The 21,331-nt window shown below is 47.4% G+C and overlaps 1 protein-coding gene across 3 annotated transcripts in view; it reads left to right on the top strand.

Moving 5' to 3' along the window:
* Nucleotides 1-21,331, top strand: part of CMC1 (C-X9-C motif containing 1) — a 317,771-nt gene that overhangs the window by 257,305 nt on the left and 39,135 nt on the right. For all 3 annotated transcript variants that reach the window (XM_086942117.1, XM_086942119.1, XM_086942118.1), the window contains one exon: nucleotides 10,960-11,050. In XM_086942117.1, the coding sequence (XP_086798243.1) occupies nucleotides 10,960-11,050 (91 nt within the window). The remainder of the gene's footprint in view (nucleotides 1-10,959; nucleotides 11,051-21,331) is intronic.

Below are 21,331 nucleotides of genomic sequence, written 5' to 3'. Positions count from 1 at the left end.
TTCCCAGCATGAGATTGTGTGTTTTGATGTATGTTGTCCATAAAGATTTGTAGTTAATATTATGCAGGTAGCATTTACTTTGATCATATGTCAAATTTACAATAATTATAAAGCCTTGTCTGACCTATAGGGTAAAGCTTATTGGTTTCTTGGTTAGATAGGTAGTGTTGTTGATCGTGTGCGGAAAAAAAGTATTGCAACAAGACAGGGTTGGATGTTATTAATCTTCCTGCTTCTTACGTAGTATTTGTTTTCCTGTAGTGGTTTCAAAACTGCCATTTATTAGCAGATGTTACCTACTTCAAAGTAGAGACAACTGGGTACAAATCTGCATGTGGGAGCATTGAACGCTATGTGTTGAAGGCATGGACTATCGCTGGTGGTTTTCGGCACACCGACAGCCAGGACACCTTCAGACTATAGATGAAGAAATGTTTCAAAAGAAAAAATAAAGAAGTAGGTCTTTTCTACGCACCCAGGATCTGGAACAACATTCTCCTATCCCTCAGGCCCACCCCAACACTGCTCCACCTTAGGAAAGAGTAGAAAACTCCTCTCTTTAACCCCTCCCCTGCTGGTCACGGAACCACTCCGTCATCAGCCGCGGTCGCGCTGTGCTGATGACTGAGCGGTTCCGTCACGGCCCGCTCGGAACGCCTGCGCGGCGTCGATTCCGCGCCTGCGCTGAACGTTCTATTGAGCGGGCGGGGACGTGACGGAACCGCTCCGTCATGAGCACAGCGCAATCGCAGCTGGTGACGGAGCGGTTCCGTCACCAGCATTCGCCCGCCGCTCCTCCGCCCTGCCCCTTAGCACTGCGGTAGAATAGCCGCCGCAGTGAAGGGGTTATAGAATACGTCATCGCAATGCATTCACTGTGCACAACTCACCATGGGTGGGAAAGCACACCTTGTAGAGTTACGCCAGAGTTGTATTTTACGCAGCACCTCTCCTATTACTCGTTGACTTTGATTGTCTTTGACCCTGTACAGCGCTCCGCTTCATTTTGAAAAGGTTTGCGCTGTAAATAGCACATACATAAGAGTGGAATAGCCAGCCACAGAGCCCTCTGTTCGTGGTTATAGGCTGATCTAGAACACAAAGATATTAAAAGAAATCAAGGGTACAAGGACATTTTAATATCCTTATGTTCTGCCTATTACAATTTTGTAAACTCCCGTCGGGACCGTACTACGAGTTCACCCAAAATGAGGTTGGAAATCCTCCACCTAGTAAATGCTGGTAGTGTGTTTTGTGCAGGATTCCTTCCAGATTAACTAATTTAGTTCTAAAATTAGGACTAACCCCTGTATACTGATTTAAATAGATTTCCATTATTCTCAGCACTTTTTCTACTCGAGGTAAATCTTGACATGACCACATTGGTGAAATGTGTCCAGTAAAAATACCAGCGGTGCAGATTTTTCTGCCAAACTCCTAATCCCGATTAAAGCACAGATTCGAATTCGATCCTGAATTAGGGATATTCATCAAACACCTAATGATGGTGGAAGTCTTCAGTTTTGCCTTTACTCTCCTGGTAGATTCACTTCTTGAATCATTTTAGCACACCATTTAACAAATCAGAGGAAAGGCTGGCACACGTTCTGAAAGTACCTTAGCTGGCACTCCATGCGGGATTAATGCCGCTGACTTGATGCAGGCAGAGCAGATAATGCATAAACATAAAAACAAGAAAACTGTGGTAGGGGATATATTGAAAATCTGCATGGATTCGGATTTTCCGGACTTATTTCTGGCATCGTTTGTATGGCACTGGAGTTATAAAAAAATGTTTTATGGACAAGCACTATTGATTTGCAGTGCATAGCCATGCACTAGCAATAGAACAAGTCTGTGACCTAATTCTACATTTATTTGAACGTTTTATTCATACTGAATCCACAGCGTTGACAAAGGTGGATTTTTGTTGTGGTAGGAAAAATATTTATTTTGCGTTTAAAGCCGAATTGGGAGCTCATTGGAGCTTCATTTGCAGCTAATGCTGTGCATTGATGGATTAACAGTATTTAAAGGCTCAATTATTCCGTATTCATTCAACAAAAGAAAGCACATGTAAAGCAGCGCAACCTTATTCAACCACATTACTAATGAAGGCAGAGGACTTTAAAATTGAATTTGTCACAGAATGCAGTTTCGGAAATTGTTTTGAGGTATTAACAGCATCAATCTGAATCTATAACAGTGTGCTAACGCGCGACATGGCATGAAAGCACAGATCCCAATTAAAGAGCGTGTTATTAAACAAGTGACAAAGACCTTACAAAGAGCTTCAGGCTCCGGGCCAGCCGTGGTCACACTTGAAGACACAATCTGGGCAGGGAGCGAGAAGCGCTTACGGCACGGCTAGTCTTGTTCATGCCGCCATGTGACAGCGGAATCTGTGTATGTCCATGCAGACTCTGGAGCCCCCTGGTATGGCACTGGCTGACAGCGGGTGAGGATAGTGGTGCTAATCACACTCCACCAATTGTGCGTCATCATGGCCTCTGTAACAGGGTTTGTGTCCCCATAACCATTAAAGGTACCTTTAGGATCGGGGACGTTGGGCAAGATAGACCACAGCTTAACAAATTGGCTCAATTCCCCCACAGTATCTTATACATTGACGTCCTCCTCTGCTGCTCCTCGTTCCAGATGTCTGGGGGAGTGCAGGCTGGACAATGTGTCAGGAGGCCAGGAAGTTGGAACTTGACAATCCATTTGGCCACTCAACCCTACATTATCTAAAGCACGGGGACTCATTTTGGCCTGTGATGAGACTGAGGGCCGCATTGATGCCAGCAGGTTGGCTGTGGTGCCGGTGGTAAGTTGGGTGTGTGAGAAGCAAACCATGTACATCTGGGGCCATATTATAAATGGGGCACATTTTTCTGGATTGCGGTGTTCCCAGCACGATCCAGGAAAATGCGCCACATTATGGTGAATGTGCTGCCCCTAGGGCAGCCAGGAACGTGCACTGCCTTGGGGGGCACCACGTTCACATGAACAACTGAGTAGCTGCTTTGAAGCCACTCCGTGTTTCCAAAGTGCTGGTGGCAACCCGCCTGCACTTGTAAAGGGGATTAGAGATCCCCTTGCAGCTGGGTGCGGTCAGTGACTGCATTCGCCTGCAAGGGGATGTCTGGGGGGGCCATGGGACACACTTTGCCCCCCCCTCAGGGGGCACACATGGTGCACTTTTAGTGAGCTTACCATAGAATGTTCAGGTGTGCCAGTTGCTGCACAGTTGGTGGAGAGAGGAGACCGGCAATAAAGATTTAATCTTACCAGCTTGAAGAACTCGTCATTTTATCATGCGCCTCCTGAAGCCTTCTTTGCCTCTGCGTCTGTAATACGGCACATAGGCAAAGGGATTCCCTCATTTGCATGGGGCACACCCCCATGCAAATGAGGGAACACACCCTGAAGATGGAACAGATGCTTTATGTGCACCAGCGCTATCGGTATTACAGAAGGGGCCGCGCAAGTGTCTGCAGCTCTTTCTCTACTATCAAAGTGCCCCGAAGGCTCAAATGCCTGTTGCACCCTTTGGGCATTTATGTAACACGGCCCAAGTGTCTGAATTGCACAATGTGAAACCAAAATCTTGCGATTAATCCTGACTTCTTCACTTAACCAAACTATGTGATCCTAGGCAATATTTTAATTTGAGTTTCCCTCCTGTTTCTTCCTGAGGACCTTAAAATATATGACGTCAGGAGTGTGTTGTACAAAAACTTCTTCTGTGTTTGAGTTCATAAACTATATATAATGTTCATGTATAATAGGAACCCCAGCCACCCAAAGATTGCACATAACAACTGACATGCCTCTTAGTTCACTATTGGCATTGTTGCGACGGTTTAAGAAAGAAGGAATGTTTCTGAATTCATGTTTGAAAACTATCACTTCTGAATGCACTGAAATGATATAATCTTCTGTACTAAGGTGAATCAGTTCAACAAATTAATACAATTTACTTTTAGAATTTTGTTCATAGTTATACTTTTACACATTTGCAGCTAGATTTCATAAAAAATTGTGTTTTCTAAAGCTGAGTGCTGTAGGACTCCCGAGTTATTTCAATCAATCAATCAATCAGTACATTTATAGAGCGCGCTACTCACCCGTGAGGGTCTCAAGGCTCTGGAAGGAGGGGGGGTCACTACTGCTCAAAAAGCCAGGTCTTGAGGTGTTTCCTGAAGGTAAGATGGTCCTCAGTCAGTCGTAGGTGTGCGGGAAGGGTGTTCCATGTTTTGGCTGGCGAGGGCGAGGCTGGCAGAGCGTAGCTGGCGGGTGGGGGTGTAGAACGAGAGGCGGTTGTTGAGGTATTCGGGGCCATTGTCGTGGAGTGCTTTGTGTGCGTAGGTGAGGAGCCTGAACGTGATCCTCTTGTTGACGGGGAGCCAGTGCAGGTTTCTCAAGTGGGCGGATATGTGGCTGTGGCGGGGGATGTCGAGGATGAGTCGTGTGGAGGCGTTCTGTATTCGCTGGAGTTGTTTCTGAAGTTTGGCTGTGGTTCCTGCGTTTAGGGCGTTTCCGTAGTCCAGTCGGCTGGTGACGAGGGCCTGGGTGACTGTTTTTCTGGTTTCGGTGGGGATCTAACTGAGCATGCGCACAGTGTTGAAGCAAGATGATGAGACAGCGTTGACTTGCTTGGTCATTGTGAGGGAGGAGTCCAGGATGAATCCCAGGTTGCGTGCATGGTCCGTGGGTTTTGGTGCTGAGCCCAGAGCTGTAGGCCACCAGGAGTCGTCCCAGGCGGAAGGGGATTGTCCGAGGATGAGGACCTCCGCCTTGTCTGAGTTCAATTTCAGGCGACTGAGTTTCATCCATTCTGCGACGTCTTTCATTCCTTCCTGGAGGTTGGTTTTGGCGGTGGATGGGTCTTTGGTGAGGGAGAGTATCAGTTGGGTGTCGTTGGTGTAGGAGATGATGTTGATGTTGTGTTTGTATGCGAAGGCAGCGAGGGCGCTCATGTAGATATTGAAGAGGGTCAGGCTGAGCGAGGAGACTTGGGGTACGCCGCAGATGATCTCGGTGGCCGCTGAGCGGAAAGGAGGTAGGCGGACTCTCTGGGTTCTGTCGCAGAGGAACAAGGTGATCCAGTCCAGGGCCTTTCCTTCGATCCGTCTGTTGAAGAGGCGGGTTATCAGGGTGCGGTGGCATACAGTGTCGAAGGCGGCCGAGAGTTCTAGGAGGCTGAGAGCGGTTGTTTCTCCGTTGTTTATCAGGCTCCTGATGTCGTCGGTGACTGCGATGAGGGCGGTCTCGGTGCTGTGGTTGGCTCGAAATCCAGACTTGGACGGGTCGAGCGAGTTGTTTGCCTCGAGGAAAGCCGTCAGCTGTTTATTGACGTCTTCTCGATGACTTTAGCCGGGAAGGGAAGAAGAGAGATGGGGTGGAAGTTCTTGAGGTCCTTGGGGTCCTCTGTGGGTTTCTTCAGAAGGGCTTTGATTTCTTCGTGCTTCCAGCTCCCAGGAAAGGTGGCTGACGTGAAGGAATTGTTTATGATGTTCCGGAGTTGGGGTGCGATGATGATGTCGGCTTTGTTGAAGATGTGGTGGGGGCAAGGGTCAGAGGGGGAGCCCGAGTGGATGGTGTTCATGACGTGAGTGGTGTCTTCAGTGCTGATGGGGGTTCAGGCGCCGAGGATGGTGGTGCTGGTTGGTGGTTCGGTGGCTGGAGGCGGAGTCTGGGGTCCGAAGCTGTTGTGTGTGTCTGTGATTTTGCGGTGGAAGAACGTGGCGAGCGAGTTGCAGAGGTCTTGTGATGGTGTGATGTTGTTGTTGCTGACGCTGGGTTTGGAGAGCTCTTTGACGATGCTGAAGAGTTCCTTGCTGTTGTGGGTGTTGCCGTCTAGCCGCTCTTTGAACGATGCCCTTTTGGTGGTGCGGATCAGCTGGTGGTATTCGCGAGTGGCGTTCTTGAGGGCAGTCATCTTTTCGGTGGTCTGATCTTGGCGGCAGGTTTTTTTCGAGGGTTCGGCAGGAATTCTTTGAGTTTTTGAGGGGGTCGGTGAACCATGAGGATTTCCTGCTGCGGGACTCGCCTGGGGGTTTCTTCAGTGAAGCGAGGTAGTCGGCGCAATTGGTGATCCACCATGTGAGGTTGTGGGCTGCGTTGTTGGTGTCAGTGGTGTCAGCTGGCGGGTTCTGGCTCCGTGATGAGAGGAGCTGGTCTGTGGTGATTTTGCTTCAGCATCTGCGGGGAATTTGTTGCGTGCGGAGGTGGGATTTAGTTTTTTTGAAGGTGAAGTGGATGCATCTGTGGTCGGTCCAGTGTAGCCCGGTGGAGTGGCTGAAGGAGACTTGGTTGCTGGCGGTGAAGATGGGGTCGAGCGTGTGGTCAGCTAGGTGGGTGGGGGTGTTCACCAGCTGCTTGAGTCCGAGGTTGTCTAGCAGAGTGGTTGTGTTGTTGTTTTTCTCCAGGTGGAAGTTCAGGTCCCCTAGGAGGATGTATTCTGGTGAGGCTAGGGCGTGCCGGCTGATGAAGTCGGCAATGGTTTCGCTGAATTGTGTGCGCTGACCAGGGGGTCTGTAGATGAGTGTTTCTCTAAGGTTGGTCTTGGGGTCGTGTGAATCTGGAAGTGTAGGTGTTCGGCGGCAGAGATCGTGTCTTCGTCGTTTGTCGTGATGTTGATGGTGTTCCTGTAGATGTTGGCGATTCCTCCTCCGGTTTGATTGACGCATTCCTTCCGGGTGATCTTGTAGCTGTCCGGGATGGCTATGGCGATGTCTGGGGCCGAGGAGGCGTTCTTCCAGGTTTCTGTGAGGAAGGTGACGTCTGGAGCTGTTGTGTCGAGGAGGTCCCATAGTTCGACGGCGTGCTTGTGGACGGAGCGGGTGTTTAGGAGGATGCACTTGAGGTAGTTGTTGGTGATGTTGGGTCCGGTGGGAGGTCTGCAGGTTCGGAGGCAGGTGAATTTGCAGGCTTGACAGGTGAAGGGTCCCTGGGTTCGCTTCGGGGTTGCTCTGTAGCAGGCGGGTTGACGTCCGGTGTTGAGTGCGTTGAGGGCGGAGAAGTCTTATCTCAGTCGAGTTCCCTGGTTCTGACGGGGTCCAGAGGTTCTGGCGCTGGGCGCGGTCCAGGCGCAGACGGGCTTGCGTTTGGCACGCCAGCGGCGCGCCCGCTGCGCTTCGCGCCCTCCATAAGGGGGGCTGTGGGAGGGAGGGGAAGCTTCGAGGCGGGAGTGGGGCGGCAAATGGGAATGGCAGGGACGCATCGGCGGGGAGAGGGCACAGAGGGGACCGGGGGAGCGGAGGACTGGGCACGGGCGGTGAAACAGGGCACAAGGGGGCACAGAAGGTAAAGGGGGTACAAGGAACAATCAAGGAATCGCAAAATACAGTAACACAAGTAAAAAAACTGTGAGCAGCAGGGGGACTCACGCGGCAGGGGCAGAGGCGGCAGCGGGGGCAGCGTCACAGGAGGACCGTGTTGCGGCTCGGGGGCGACCTACCTGAAGACAGGGTCAAAGGTCGCTCCTTTCACCGCCACGCGGCCTCCATTAGAGGGGCTGTGGGAGGGAGGGGCAGCTGGGAAAGCAGGAGTGGGGCGGAAAATGGGACCGGCGGGGGGCAGGGCCGCAGGGACGCAGCGGCGGGGAAAGGGCACAGAGGGGAGCGGGGGACTGGGCACAGGGGCACAAGTGGGCACAGAAGGCAAAGGGGGTACAAGGAACAATCAAGGAATCACAGAATGCAAAAACAAAATACAGTAACACAAGTAAAAAACCAGTGAGCAGCAGGGGAACTCACGTGGCAGGGGCATAGGAGACAGCGGGGGAAGAGTCACAGGAGGACCTTGTGGCGGCTGGGGGGGCGACCTACCTGAGGACAGGGTCAAAGGTCGCTCCTTTCTCTAACTTCAATTAACCTTTAAATACATGCTTGCCTGTTTCTTTAATATCTTTTTAATCTTACTGCAGTCGAGTAAACAGCAGCCCAGTGCTGCTGTGTCACCAGTGGGCTGCATGGAAAGGTCACGTGGGCCACGTGGGCCACATGTAAAAAAGTCAGATGTGGCTCCTGGGCTATACTTTGAGTATCACTGGTCTAAAGGAACCCCTGTTAGTTTGTTGCCCCTGTCCTGGCTGCGGCTCTTATACGGCATCTGAGGTCCTGCACTCAGGCATGAGAACAGGCAGGAGAAAATGTACATGGCCACCTTGATCCTTGTGCCATCTATTAATAATAGTGCTGTTGTAGACCTGCTGTAGACCAAATTAACTTGCCATTATCAAATGAAACATACTGGGTTAGCCATACGAGGGTTACCGCAGTCTCTCCACTTTGTCGATTAACTTTGCCTCACAAATGAGGGTGAAATCTGTAAGAGCCAGTATAAGGGTAACACTCTCCGTGTAGGCATCTAATTCAAGAGGCAGCAGGTGGATGTCTATGAGCACATTAGAACGACGATGATGGAAACTAGCAATATTGAAGCCCTTGGCTAATGGCTTCTGAGAGGTGGGACCGTAATACGGGGGTTGTACTACTGTAAGTAGAGAGGTGTGGCTCACTGGTTAGAGGCGGCAGACCCGGAGGCTGAGAACGGCCCGGGACCAGGGTTCGATTCCCGACGCGGCAGGGTCGAGGACCAGGGTCAGCGGACTGATAATTCTCGCCTCGGTGCCCACTTTGGGCAGTGATCACACTCGGTAACTCTGGGCATTAAGCTTGCCTCATCTCTACAACGGCCCCCCACAGACGCCGGGGATGCCTGGCTTCACCTTGGAGATACCCAGCATGGGACCATCTCACAGGGAAAGCCAGGACGGGTTCCCCAGCGGTCATTCGCGCCAGGATACTCCGGTAGTAATTGAGCGCGCTACAAAACACCTTACATTTACATTTACTGTGCGCCAGCATTTGAAAAATTCGGAGAAGATGCTAGTGAAATCTCTTTACCAATATAGACGTGCCCCAAGTTACATTGGTAGCTTAACACACATGTCCAAATTAGAGAGACATTCATCACTTTGGCGATATGTACTAAGGGATTTTTTAGATTATACTGACTACATAAATGGGTTTGAAATTGTAATCGATATGTATGACAGGAGCGTGTTTTGGAAATTCATTCCAAATTGCGAATTAGTATCATATGTATCAATAGTTTATACACTTACTGACTCTGAAGTTGGGGTGGTAACTAATTCACAGAGGAGAAAGACCCCTTTGGTTCCCTTCCCCTTTTGAAATCAGAATGTCATCTTTAGAGGCAGTAGGCAGTGATTCTGGGGACCACTGCCAAATGTCACTGAAGTTTTTCAGAATTGAAAACTTTTGTTTTCTTCTTAAATGAGCCACATTTCCAGTAAGGAAATCGGGCTGCTTTTACAATCAAGTTTACAATTTTGAAATGCAGTCATGTGGATGGTGGTTTAATGTATCTTGCAGGCCACGTTATCTGTAATTGTAGCCAATAGTAGAGGGTCCCAAATTGCGGCCTGCCTAATTAATATTCATTAAGTAGGTCGTCCTGCGACCCCTACAATTCATTATTATGCAAACCGATGTGTTAGTACTTAGTTCAGTTTGCAGAATTAGATATTGGTCGCAAAAAATCTCATTGCAGTTTTCAACCACTATTTTGATACATGTGGGCCCCTAGGGTCACTACAGTAAACAATACCATATTTGTGGTGATTAACTCAGTACCATTTGGAAGCGTACCAGAAATCACCACTACCGTTGATTTAATTTGCTTTGATTTCTTCTTTAATGCCCTCAGCTGTCCGAAGTCAGCTTTAAGACCCTCTAGACAAGAGGCAACAACACTGCAGGACAAGCAGAGATGTAAACTCCAATAAATGCAAACCATTGTTTAATAAGTAACCCCTTAATCAGGGCCCATTGTTAGTTTAGATTTTCAGGAGCAAATCTCCAAGCTCAACCATTGCCTTTTTTAGCATATTACTTGTTTACCAAGTATGTGTTCTCTCTCACACTCTGAGTAAATGGTAACCATGTAATATTCTGATAAAAGGATAGGCAATGGTTTAGCAGATTTTTTAAAGATAAGCATGCGACTATACTAACCTTTTCACACTAAACAAATGTTTACCATATTTTAAAACTAAAACATGTTTATCTCATGATTGACCCAAAGTCCAATTTCAGAAGGCAAACTATCCAGAAAAACCTGCTTGTGCAGCCTCCTAGGCTTAGCCGTTGAAAAAACAAACTAACTGCTGGATTCATCATTGTCCTGTTTTGCGAGTCCTTAATAGCGATTATTAAGGAATCGCTATTAAGGACTTGCAAAACGGGATTCATGTAGGAATCGCTAATTAAATTACGATTCCTACACATTCCTTATTTGCGATTAGCAATTTGCTAATTGCAAATAAGGATGCGATTTCAAGGGTGCCAGGGGTGTCCAAAGGACACACTGTAGCACCCCTGAAATGTAAATTTAGACTTATGTTGCGCACACACATGTCCAAAGGACATGTGTGTGTGTAACATATAACTGAGAAAAATGCACAAAAGTGCATTTTACTCAGTTTTCGCTATTTACTACGAAGTCAGACTTCGCGGTAAATAGCGGAAAAAAATAGCGAAATCGCAATTTTTTAATGGTTCATGAATAGCATTTAAGGAATCTCAAATTGAGATTCTTTAAATGCAATCGCAATTTGAAAAATCGAAATTTTTTGCGATTTTTCAAATTGCGAGTTCATGACCCATTGATGAATTCCAAATTCCATTTTTGCGGGCGCAAACGGCTGAATTCAGCAATTCGCACCGTTTGCGCCCGCAAAAATGCTTCATGAATCTAGCTGTAAACCACTCCAAAAAAGCAGTCATTTGAGTTACTTATAAACCACTTGTGACCATCCTTTTCCTCGTGTGATGTATTTAAAAGTAACTCATGTATTCAGATATTATATGAAAATGCTCATCTGTCGCCAAAACGGTTCATCATCTCCTTCATTTTCTCTTCCAGCCTTCACACAATGCTGCTCAGAGACCGGCTTTCTGATGGTGGTGAAATGCAGAGAGGAGAATGCAGCACTGAAGGAATGCCTAACTGCTTAGTAAGTCTTTTTTTTTTTTAATTAGTCCTCATTCATAAATAAGCAGATTGTCTTTAAACGGATATGGGCTCTTTCCCGGTTCCCTCAGAGGGAGGTCACAGACTCGTCTAACTTTGCCACCTCCAGGATTCCTAGAATGGCCAACCGCAAGGCTATTTAGTAGAAGAGGATAAGGAACATGTCCACTTACCCAAATTCAGCCTTCTTCCCATAATCTTGCTTATTTAATAACCATTGGACTTTATTAAGATGATGCATTGTCAAACTTGATAACCCATTCCTCCCAGGCCACCCAAAATCTGGCTCTTTTTCCCGAAAAACAAAGATGATCCAACTTATAAACCCTTTTAACTGAGGCAACCCAATCCAGAAATACTGTGGGCTGAGGCGAAACCAATTTTAAGCAAATGTCTCTCCTTGCCAGAAGAATTAAGATAAATAACACCAAGGCTTGGAGTCTAGAAAGCTTAAAACTAGTACTCTCCTCTAGCAGAACTCCAAAAATAAACAAGACCGGGCTTACCTTAATTTCTCTGACAAGGTCTTACCAACGTGGTACCAGAAGCCCTGAATCCGAGAACCCTATTGATAATGTGCAGATCGTCCACATTTCCCAGACCACACTTCAAACAAGCCTTCATGCTTTCACCTCCCAGCTTTGCCAATCTCTTAGGGGTCCAGTAGGTCCTGTGGAGTGTAAACAAATGATTTCTTCTAAGGGAAGCAGCTTTGACAACACTCCATAAAGTGTGCATCAAAACCTGCCATAAAGATGCTATGCCGGTCGAGGGCAGGTTTCTTCTCCAGGGCTCCTCCATTAGCGTTGGCGGGGGCTCCCCTTTCACTAGCAGCCAGTATCATTTGGAAACTTGATGGAGCGGACCCAAGAAGTTATTTCATGTTCCTCATCTCCATCCCTATCTCTATCCTTACCCAGTTTAGCAGCCCAGCTAGATAGTTGGTAGAATTTGAATCTGGATAACCTCCGGTTCGAGATATTATTTAGGGAGTCCCAAGAGAATAGTTTATTGTTTTGGAAAAGTTGACCCCCATTATTTAATGCCTTCTTCCAGTAATGGCACCGACACACTGTCCTTAAGACATGCTGGTGTGCCCAGAATATTTCAGATAGGGGCACCAGCACTGTAGTATAGAATCTTAAGAATATTCCTAACCTGGTACCAGAGCTCACCGGCTGATCTCATTACCTTCAGTTTACCTTTTTTTAAACATTTAAGATGGCCAAACTTGTAAAGAAACCCATCTCCATCCAATGGAATCTTTCTGGACATGGCCTGAAAGAAGGGAGGAAAACAAGAAGATTCAAATAGAAGAGATCTTACATGTTTTAGTTAAAAGGCCCAGCAGTAGAAACAAAAATCGGAGCTTGCTATACCCCCATCCAACTTACTGCTTAGCAATTTCCTCCAAGAGATCCTCGCCCCCTTATTAGACTAGAGAAAGCTAGATATGTCACTCTGTAGGGCTTTTAAAGTCTTGTGGTTAAACGATAAAGGAATTGCAATAAAAATAAAAGTAAACTTTGGCAAGATTGACATTTTAACCAAATTGGAACGGCCCAAGATGGAAACTGGACGGCTACTCCAGGATCTTAATAGTGTTCCTGTCTCTTTTTTTTTTAATTCAAGGGTACCTGAGCTAACCTGGTGATGTCATGTGTTATCTGTACAGCTAGGTATCTAATTTGTTGTTTGACCTGTGTGACATTTTATGGAATCCAGGACATAATTTCAGTTTTTTTGGGATTGATTAAGTAGCTTGAAACCCTCCAAACTCCATCAGCAGTTGCTCCAGTCTCTGCAAGATGCTGGGACCCTCCCTCGTAAAAATCATCAAATCATCCGCATAACGGGCTAGTTTTTTCACCCACCCATTCCATTCAAATGGAGCGAAGATCTGTCTGGCCCTAATACTTCATGCCAAGGGTTCGATTTACCGGTAAAAAAGTAGCGGGGAGAAGGGCAACCTGGTCTAGTTCCTCGTTCCAACTTGATTGAGCTGGTTAAATTCCCATTAACCACTATCCTCACTGTGGGAGTTTAATAGATGTTACTAATGGCCCTGGCAAATTATCCTCTCTAGCCCATAGATGTGAAGAAAAGGCCAGTTCACCCAATCAAAGGCTTTGGCCGCATCAAACGCAAAGAAGGTAAGAGGTTGTTTTTCTAATGAGGGAATATCAATTGCGCTTATCAGCTCGTGAGTTAGATCATGAAGTTGGCGACCCCGAATAAACCCCTTCTCAACCTGGATCATGGAACCCATTACATGATTTAATCTCCATACAAAAATGTGCCTGCAGATTTTATAGTCGAAATTCAGCAAGGAGATGGGCATATAAGACGCACATTTTTTAGGGTCTTTACTGGGCTTCAAAATTAAGATGATAGCAGCCTCATCCCATGACTTAGGAATTGGGAGACCATCAGAAAAGATACTGTCAAACAGTCTTGCCAAAACCTGGGCGATTTCCTCAGCAAGCGAAATATAAAGCTTGTTAGGGATACCATCTAACACTGCAGCGCTACCTCTTTTTAGGCGTTTCATGGTGGCCTCTATTTCTTCTAAGGCAATATTTTTATTAAAGTTAATCAAGTGAAAAAATGGACACTTGTAACAAGTCCAGACCATTGGTTGGAAAAACTATGGTACCCTCAAAAGACCCAATGTGAATAGGTTTTGCGGTATATATCGTTCCTCCGCCCCTACATTGTGGTTCGTTGGCAGTTATCATTGGGTACCATAGATAGTGTGGGTGCCTGCCTCAACCAGAGGCTCCTCTGGTCTGGGTTGCAGTGGCCAGAGAAAAAAAAATTTTGTGCAAAGAAAAATCAAAAATAAGGCTGTTAAAAATAAGATCAGCACCTAGTGAAATTTAATGAAATGGTGAAGATCTTATAATAAAACCAATGGGTACTTGGCCTGGATCTAATTATGGGATCCAAAAGTACAATTATACAAAGGTGTCGACATGTTTCAGCCCCCTTTTGGCTCAAAGGAGTCTACGGGGCTTTCGTCAGGACGGAAAGGGACAGACAAACATAAATGTTCTACTCACACGTGTTTATGTGGAGTTCAATGGAAATGAGGGTCAAATTTTTTGAACCACTCGGGTATTAAGAGCCCCCTAATGTGGAGATTGCAGCTTTCATCGGGGAGGTTCAGAGCCGCGTGTCTGGGATCCTGCACCGCTTGTGCTGACTCTGCCCCCGGAGGCAGAGTCAGCACAAGCGGTGCAGGATCCCAGACACGCGTCCTGACGAAAGCCCCGTAGACTCCTTTGATCCAGGCCAAGTACCCATTGGTTTTATTATAAGATCTTCACCATTTCATTAAATTTCACTAGGTGCTGATCTTATTTTTAACAGCCTTATTTTTGATTTTTCTTTGCACAAAATTTTTTTTTCTCTGGCCACTGCAACCCAGGCCAGAGGAGCCTCTGGTTGAGGCAGGCACCCACACTATCTATGGTACCCAATGATAACTGCCAACGAACCACAATGTAGGGGCGGAGGAACGATATATACCGCAAAACCTATTCACATTGGGTCTTTTGAGGGTACCATAGTTTTTCCAACCAATGGTCTGGACTTGTTACAAGTGTCCATTTTTTCACTTGATTAACTCTGATACTACTTGGGGAAATAAATGGACACGTTTTCCTCGTCCCTCCTTTGATTACCTCAATATTTTTATTAAGCCATAAAACTTGATCATCCACCTGCGATGGTATTGTTATCCTATCAGTATAATCTTTTATCTTGGTGTCAGAAACTACCTGATCCTCTGTATATTGGTTTTGAAAGAAGGACTCAAATGCTAATTCTATTTTGGAATTCTCTGTCCAGACGTCCCCTGATTCAGCATCTGCAATTTCCTTGATTATATTCCTAGTTTGATTAGTGCGGGAGTTCCAGGCCTGGAGCTTCCCTCATCCTTCTCCGTATTGATAATTAACTAATTAGTAGCCTCCTATCTTTTTCTTATTATACTGTCAAGGTAATCAGCTAATGCCTGTCTTTTACCTAAAACCTTGTTATTCTACTCCAAATCACCCTGTTTAGCAACTTCACTCAAAATAGCCGTATCTACTACTCCCTTTTCACCAGCTGGACCCTCTGTTTGAGAAGCAAGGGTAGTACAGTTAGCAGATTCCGAGCAATCATTCACATCAAATGAATCCCCCTGCTTACTTGCTCATTCTGCTCAGGATCTGGGTTTGCAGATTTCAGTTTCCCTTTTCCTCTTCTTCATGGAGCTTGTTTGTCAAGAAGAACAGTGCTTGGTTGCCTGCTATCCAAGAGCTTAGTCCTTCTGAAGCTCATGGGCAGAGAGAGAGCTGATAGTGAAGAAAAAACTGAATAAACTGATGAGATCTTAGGGGGGCCACTGCAAAAATGCAGTGTCGATGTTTCCCTGAAATCAGGCCCTTTAGAGCCTCCTGTGGTGAACCTTTGAAAACAGGACAGCCGGCAGGGACTAACACCTGTCCAGGCAAACGCCGTCAAATGCAGCAAGCAAACACCCCCGCTCGGAGGTCCGCGAGCCAAGCCACGTCCTCTGGCCAGCACCACCGCACCTCTGAGCCCCGGGGACTGGGGGGCCAAGAGAGCAAAGACATGATGGAGTGCCGAGGCAATACCGCAAGACACTAAGGCGAGCCCACGAGCCACCGCCGGAGCCCGCAGGTAAGGAGTCCCGGGCCGCGGGTGCATAAGAGCTGGACAGCAAATGTGAAGACCGGTGCGGAGGCAGGGCAAAATGGGTGCATGAGGCCCAGGGAAGGTTAATGAGTACAACTACATCCGGAGAGTGGAGAGTACACGACGGAGCTCGCAGGCAAGCTAACCCGACACCATGTTCCCCGTCCCTGCCTAGTAAGTCTTGCGCTGGTGATGTATTTCTTGTTTGTCTGGAACTCATGGGGGAATCTTTAGTTATGGAAGGAGAACCCAAGTTCTCTAAAACCTTTAGTGGTTGAACAGTCTATTGATATGAAGTAAACATCTGAAAGAAACAGTTAGTTCTAGATTCCTTACCTTAGAATTACCCCCAGGCGTCAGACTGGATCTGGAAAGTTTTTCATCAGCAGTACCCCCACGCGTCGGAAGATGGCGTCGGTCGACTCCGCGTTCATCTTCATGGCCGCTGGAATGACGGTGTGGTAGCTACATAGACGCCGCCGTCACGCGATGACTTCAGTTCTTTCTTTTTCCGCGCCAGTAAGCACAAATCCGCAGAAAGTAGTACCTACAGTCACTTTTTGACTGATTTTTTTCTCTACTTTTTTTAAATTCTTCTTTTGAGTCCATCGTCTCCGGGTGCATGATGAATGCCTGAATTCAAGGCCTGCGGTCCCTGTCACCGACTGATGTCGGTGACAGACCCGCACCTTGTGTGCCTATGTCACCAATTAATGTCGGTGACAGACCTGCACCGCCTGTGCCTCTATTGCCTGAAGTGCGACCACAACCCCAAGTTGTGCTCCAACTGCAAGACCATGGCCCAAAGTCTTTGCGAGAGCGATCCAGAAAACTACTCGAGGCCCGGCGGTCAGCTTCGCGTCGCTCGAGGTCCCGTAGGAGGTCGAGGGACCGGTCGCAGAGCCATCACCATTCGTCTTCTAACTCTTCGCATTCGGGGTCGGGTAAGTTGGAGCACAAGAAGTCGAAGAAGCATCGTCGCTCTTGGACTTCCCCCCAGTCCATCGGCAGACGCGACGAGGGATGCGGGTGGTGCCCCTTCCGCGGCTCTGTCCCTTCCCTCCCTTTCCGGGACCCGTGCAACTCCTGCCCAGCTTCAGAGTTTCTATGAGCTGACGCCGATGTTCTACCCTGGCTCTTTGAGAACAGATTGGCAGTAAGAGGAGGGTGAGGAGGACTGGGAGGGGCCTGGAGACCCTTTGACCGACCAGTTGACTTATGACCCGGACTGTAGAGAGGAACTAGGGGAAACCAGTGGTCTGGATACCTCCTCAGACCTTGGCATGTTTCTCCTCCTACCATGGCTACAAAGGAGGTAACGTCATACGCAGTGGTGTTGCGTAGGGCTGCCAAGGCTCTCCACCTCGCGCTACCTACGGTGGCAGTCAGCACTAACCTCCTGACAGAGGTCCTTCAACCGGCAGCGAGCTCTTCGGAGCCCCTGCTGCCGTTTAATGAAGCCCTCACAGACATCCTTTTGGGCACCTTGTCCAGGCCCAACACAGGGGCTCCTGTGGAAAGGATGATTGCCCGACACCACAGCCCGGCCCTGGGTGACCACATTTTTCTATCCCAACACCCCACCCCAGAGAGCTTGGTGGTCCAAGCCTCTACTTCCAAAGGCACATTCCCTAACGTGCCACCCGATAAGGAATCCAAACTGCTGTAACACCTTGGTAAGAAAATGTTTTCTTCTGCCAGCTTGGGACTGCTGTCGGTAAAAACTGCATGTCTGTTGGGCCGTTATAACCACTCTGTGTGGTATACAGTCAGACCCTCCAGGATTTCGCAATTTGCAAAAAAATCCAGAAATCAGCAGTTTTGTAAAAATGCCACGATTTTTACAAAACTGCCCACGAAATTTGGACGGTTGGTCAGCTCATGGAAGGAGGCCCCTTTTAAGTCTGTGTTGACAGTACAGCTGTCAGCTCTGCTCTAGTGGCTGAGAAGTACATGCTTCGGTAGCACATATGTCTTTCTTATTTTTCAGGAGCTGGGGGAATTCTCTTTTTAGCAGAACTCGCCCAACCTGCTGGAATGCGGCCCCCACGTGTCTACTCCTGCATGTTGCCCTTGTGGGGAACAGGGGGCAGCTTCACTCTTAGGTGACTCTCTGGTTGATGCCGGAAAAGAGAGATTTCGGACAGCCTGAGCATCCTGTGGGGGAGCAGGCGAAGGAGGGATGGCTGATGTGACAGACAACTGACAAAACCCAGGGACCAGAGGCAACTGTGGGCATTTAAATGAAGAAAAAACGGTGAGGGACGGATAGATGTGAAGCATGGAGGGGGTGGGGGCTGAAAAGTAAGAGTTGAAGGAGCTGCGAATGAGACGTGCAAACCAGGATTGGAGGGGGTAGGGAGGGAGAGGAAGAAAGAATGAGAGGACGCAAACGTGGAGGGCAGGAGGGTGTAGTTCAAGTTCAGGAATTTGTATAGCGCACTACTCACCCAGAGGGTCTCAAGGCGCTTGAGGGAGGGTGGTTCTGTGCAAGTCGGAGGTGAGTGGGGAGAGAATTCCAGGTTTTGGCCGCTAAGTAGAAAGATCTTCCTCCCATGGTGGATCTGTGCATTCGCGGAATTGCGGCGAGGGCTTGATTGGATGATCGTAGTTGGCGGGTGGGTGTGTAGAAGGACAGTCGTGTGTTGAGGCATTCGGGTCCTAGGTCGTAGAGGGCCTTGTGTGCGTGGGTGAGGAGACGGAACTGTATTCTCTTGTTGACGGGGAGCCAGTGGAGATCCTTCAGGTGACCGGAAATGTGAGCTTGACGGGGAATGTCCAGTATGAGTCTGGCTGAGGCGTTTTGGATGCGTTGGAGTTTTTTCTGTAGTTTGAATGTGGTCCCGGCGTAAAGGGTATTTCCATAATCCAGTCAGCTAGTGACCAGTGCGTGGGTGACTGCCTTTCTTGTTTCGGTGGGGATCCAGCGGAAGATTTTTTTGAGTGTAGAGGCCAGGGGAAGAGAGATTGGAGGAGGGGAAAAGGTGAAGAGACAAGAAGGCGAGAAAATGGTGAGATGTGAAGGAGCTAGAAAGAAAAAGATTGGAAAGAAATAGAAGTTGTGAGTTGGAGAGGGTGGAAAGGAAGATAGAGATGGCAAAAGAGAGATGGGATAGAAGAATTAGGTGTGCGAAAGGAGGTCAAGGCTAAAGAGGGGAGGGAAGGGAGAGGCCTTGAGGGGGGCAGAACGAGGTTGAGATAGGGAAAAGAGGAGCAGAAGAGATATGAGAAGAAGGGAGAAAGAGTACAAGATGTAGAGCGTGGTGGGACAGGAGAACAGAGATGCGAGGAGAATGAGGAAAAGGTTCCCCGAGCGGAGGTAGGGAGGGGGAGGGAGAGCTTGAGAGCTGAAGTGGTAGAGAAGAGCAAACAGGAGGGAAGAGAAGAGGGGGAGAGGTGGGGAGATGGAATATAAACGAGAGACAAAGATAGAAGAGATGGGAAGACAAAGGAGAAGTGCGGGAAGTGAATGCGCGAGAGAGGCGATAATCAATAAGTGAAAGATAGGGAGGGAGGGAGCGAAAGATGCAGAGGGAATGGGAGCCAGAAGGTAAAGAGGAGAGGAGAAGAGAACTTAAGAGGACTTGAGAAAGAGTGAACGGTGTATAGAAGGATAAAAGTGAGAGGAAGAGGAGGGACGCCTGGGAGGAGGAATAAAAGGGGTAGAGGCAAAGCTAGAGGGCGAGACGTGGGGAGAAGAAGAGCAGTAAGCCAAGGTTCAATGCTCTTCATTCATGACAAACGCAGACTCTGTTAGACTGTTTTTTTAATAGTTTCAAACTTAGAATAAAATCTACTTGATACTTGTTGGCAATTCTGATTTTGTGGGGCAATAACATGTTAATTGCATTCCTTAATGCACAAAAATGTGCCTGTCCTGTACATACCATGCCTTTTCCTCTGGCCAGATTCCCGCAGGGTTGCTTCGCTGAAATCGAACAAAGGGTAATTACCGAGTGTGATAGGCATCACAACACTTACAAGCTCGGTCTCTGGGCAAACAGGTGTTTGAAGGGGATCGCAATTTAATGGGTGTGTTATAATCAGGCCGTATACTTTTATGTATTCACTATCTAAGATCCATAGAGAAACTTATGCCTGCAAGCAATGTTACTTAAATGTAAATACTAAGCAATAGACTCTCCAGCAACATTAAAGAGTTCATTTTCATTGCTTGATTTCGTTGCTTGATTTTGCAACTAAGAAAGTGTTACTCGTAGTCGTTAAAATGTCACTCATAATTTCACTTTTTTCCGTTTTATTTGATGGATGAAATTGAGTGATTTATTATCTAGTTGCTTGGACCCCTCTGTTCATAAAGAAGATGATATTTTGTAAACTATGATGAAGTCATACAGGTCAGTAGTTTGGAACAATTTTCTGAAAAGCTCAGAAAATGGTCAAAAGCCAAGTCTAACTGTGCAGTTATGCCTACATACTGATCTTTGAAGGTGCTCTGAAGGTTGAGGATGGTTTTATGACGAAATCTCGCGGACATAGTTTTCGCGTGCATGTACCTCGCGGCTGTTACATCGCAACGGACATCATACCGTCATTTTTAACATCGCACGTTGTTGTGCCGCTAATCCGGCCTTTTAATTGTATTGCATGTCACATCCCCGACATTACATCGCGATGTTTGTGCCCTACAGCAAAAGCTTTCCAAAAGATTACCACCTGGACTCTCTTGTTTTTAGGTCTCGCCTGCCAATGCACATGCGCATTGAGCTTGCCAGACTATAGGGGCTTAAACTGAGTTTAACTAAACTGGCGATTTGGTGCTGTGCATGTGCGCTTTTAGCTCAATGCGCAAGCGCAATGAGTTAAAATGCGCGTGCACAGCATCAAATGGCCAGCCATCTGTTGCCCAGTCTGGAGCCGCCAGCAGCTCTTCCCGCTCCACCCCCTGCTGCATCAAAGGCTTTCACGGCCGGCCGGCCGTGCTTTCAGTTTCCCGGCCGCCAGGCCGTGTCTCCTTATTTAACTTGTGCCGCCAGCAGCTCTTCCCGCTCCACCCCCTGCTGCATCAAAGGCTTTCACGGCCGGCCGGCCGTGCTTTCAGTTTCACGGCCACCAGGCCGTGTCTCCTTATCTAACTTGTTTACATTGTTCTAAACTCACTAAGTACATATTGTGTAGTAAGTAACATGAGCGTGCTTTCATGCATTGCTTTTGAATGCATAGTGCCGCATGCAAATGAACAATTAATAACAATTGTTTTTAGAGTTTTATATATAGTGCGAATTACACCTGAACCAATCTGATATCAGAGCGCTTTATATACCATCAGTTACGTTACATGAGGACACGCATTCATTTTTGTTAGGCACAGACTACGTAATTTGAGCATATGCACAGGATGTTCATTTTGTTTAGTGCCCTTACTGAGACTGGAACCTAGGTCTCCAGGTCCGAGATCAAAGCATTACCTAAACTTCAATGCTAGCATTAATTTAAAATTCAACATCTTGAAAAATCACTTTTAATATTTTTTTAAAATGCCATCACATATTTCTATACTCCGCTTGCATTTCCTGTCATGTTAATTGTTATCGTA

Source organism: Lissotriton vulgaris, chromosome 10 (genome assembly GCF_964263255.1).
Source record: "Lissotriton vulgaris chromosome 10, aLisVul1.2, whole genome shotgun sequence".
In the NCBI taxonomy this organism is placed as follows: domain Eukaryota; kingdom Metazoa; phylum Chordata; class Amphibia; order Caudata; family Salamandridae; genus Lissotriton; species Lissotriton vulgaris.
Note: the sequence above shows the minus strand (reverse complement) of the source record. Positions and strands in the feature narration are given on the sequence as shown.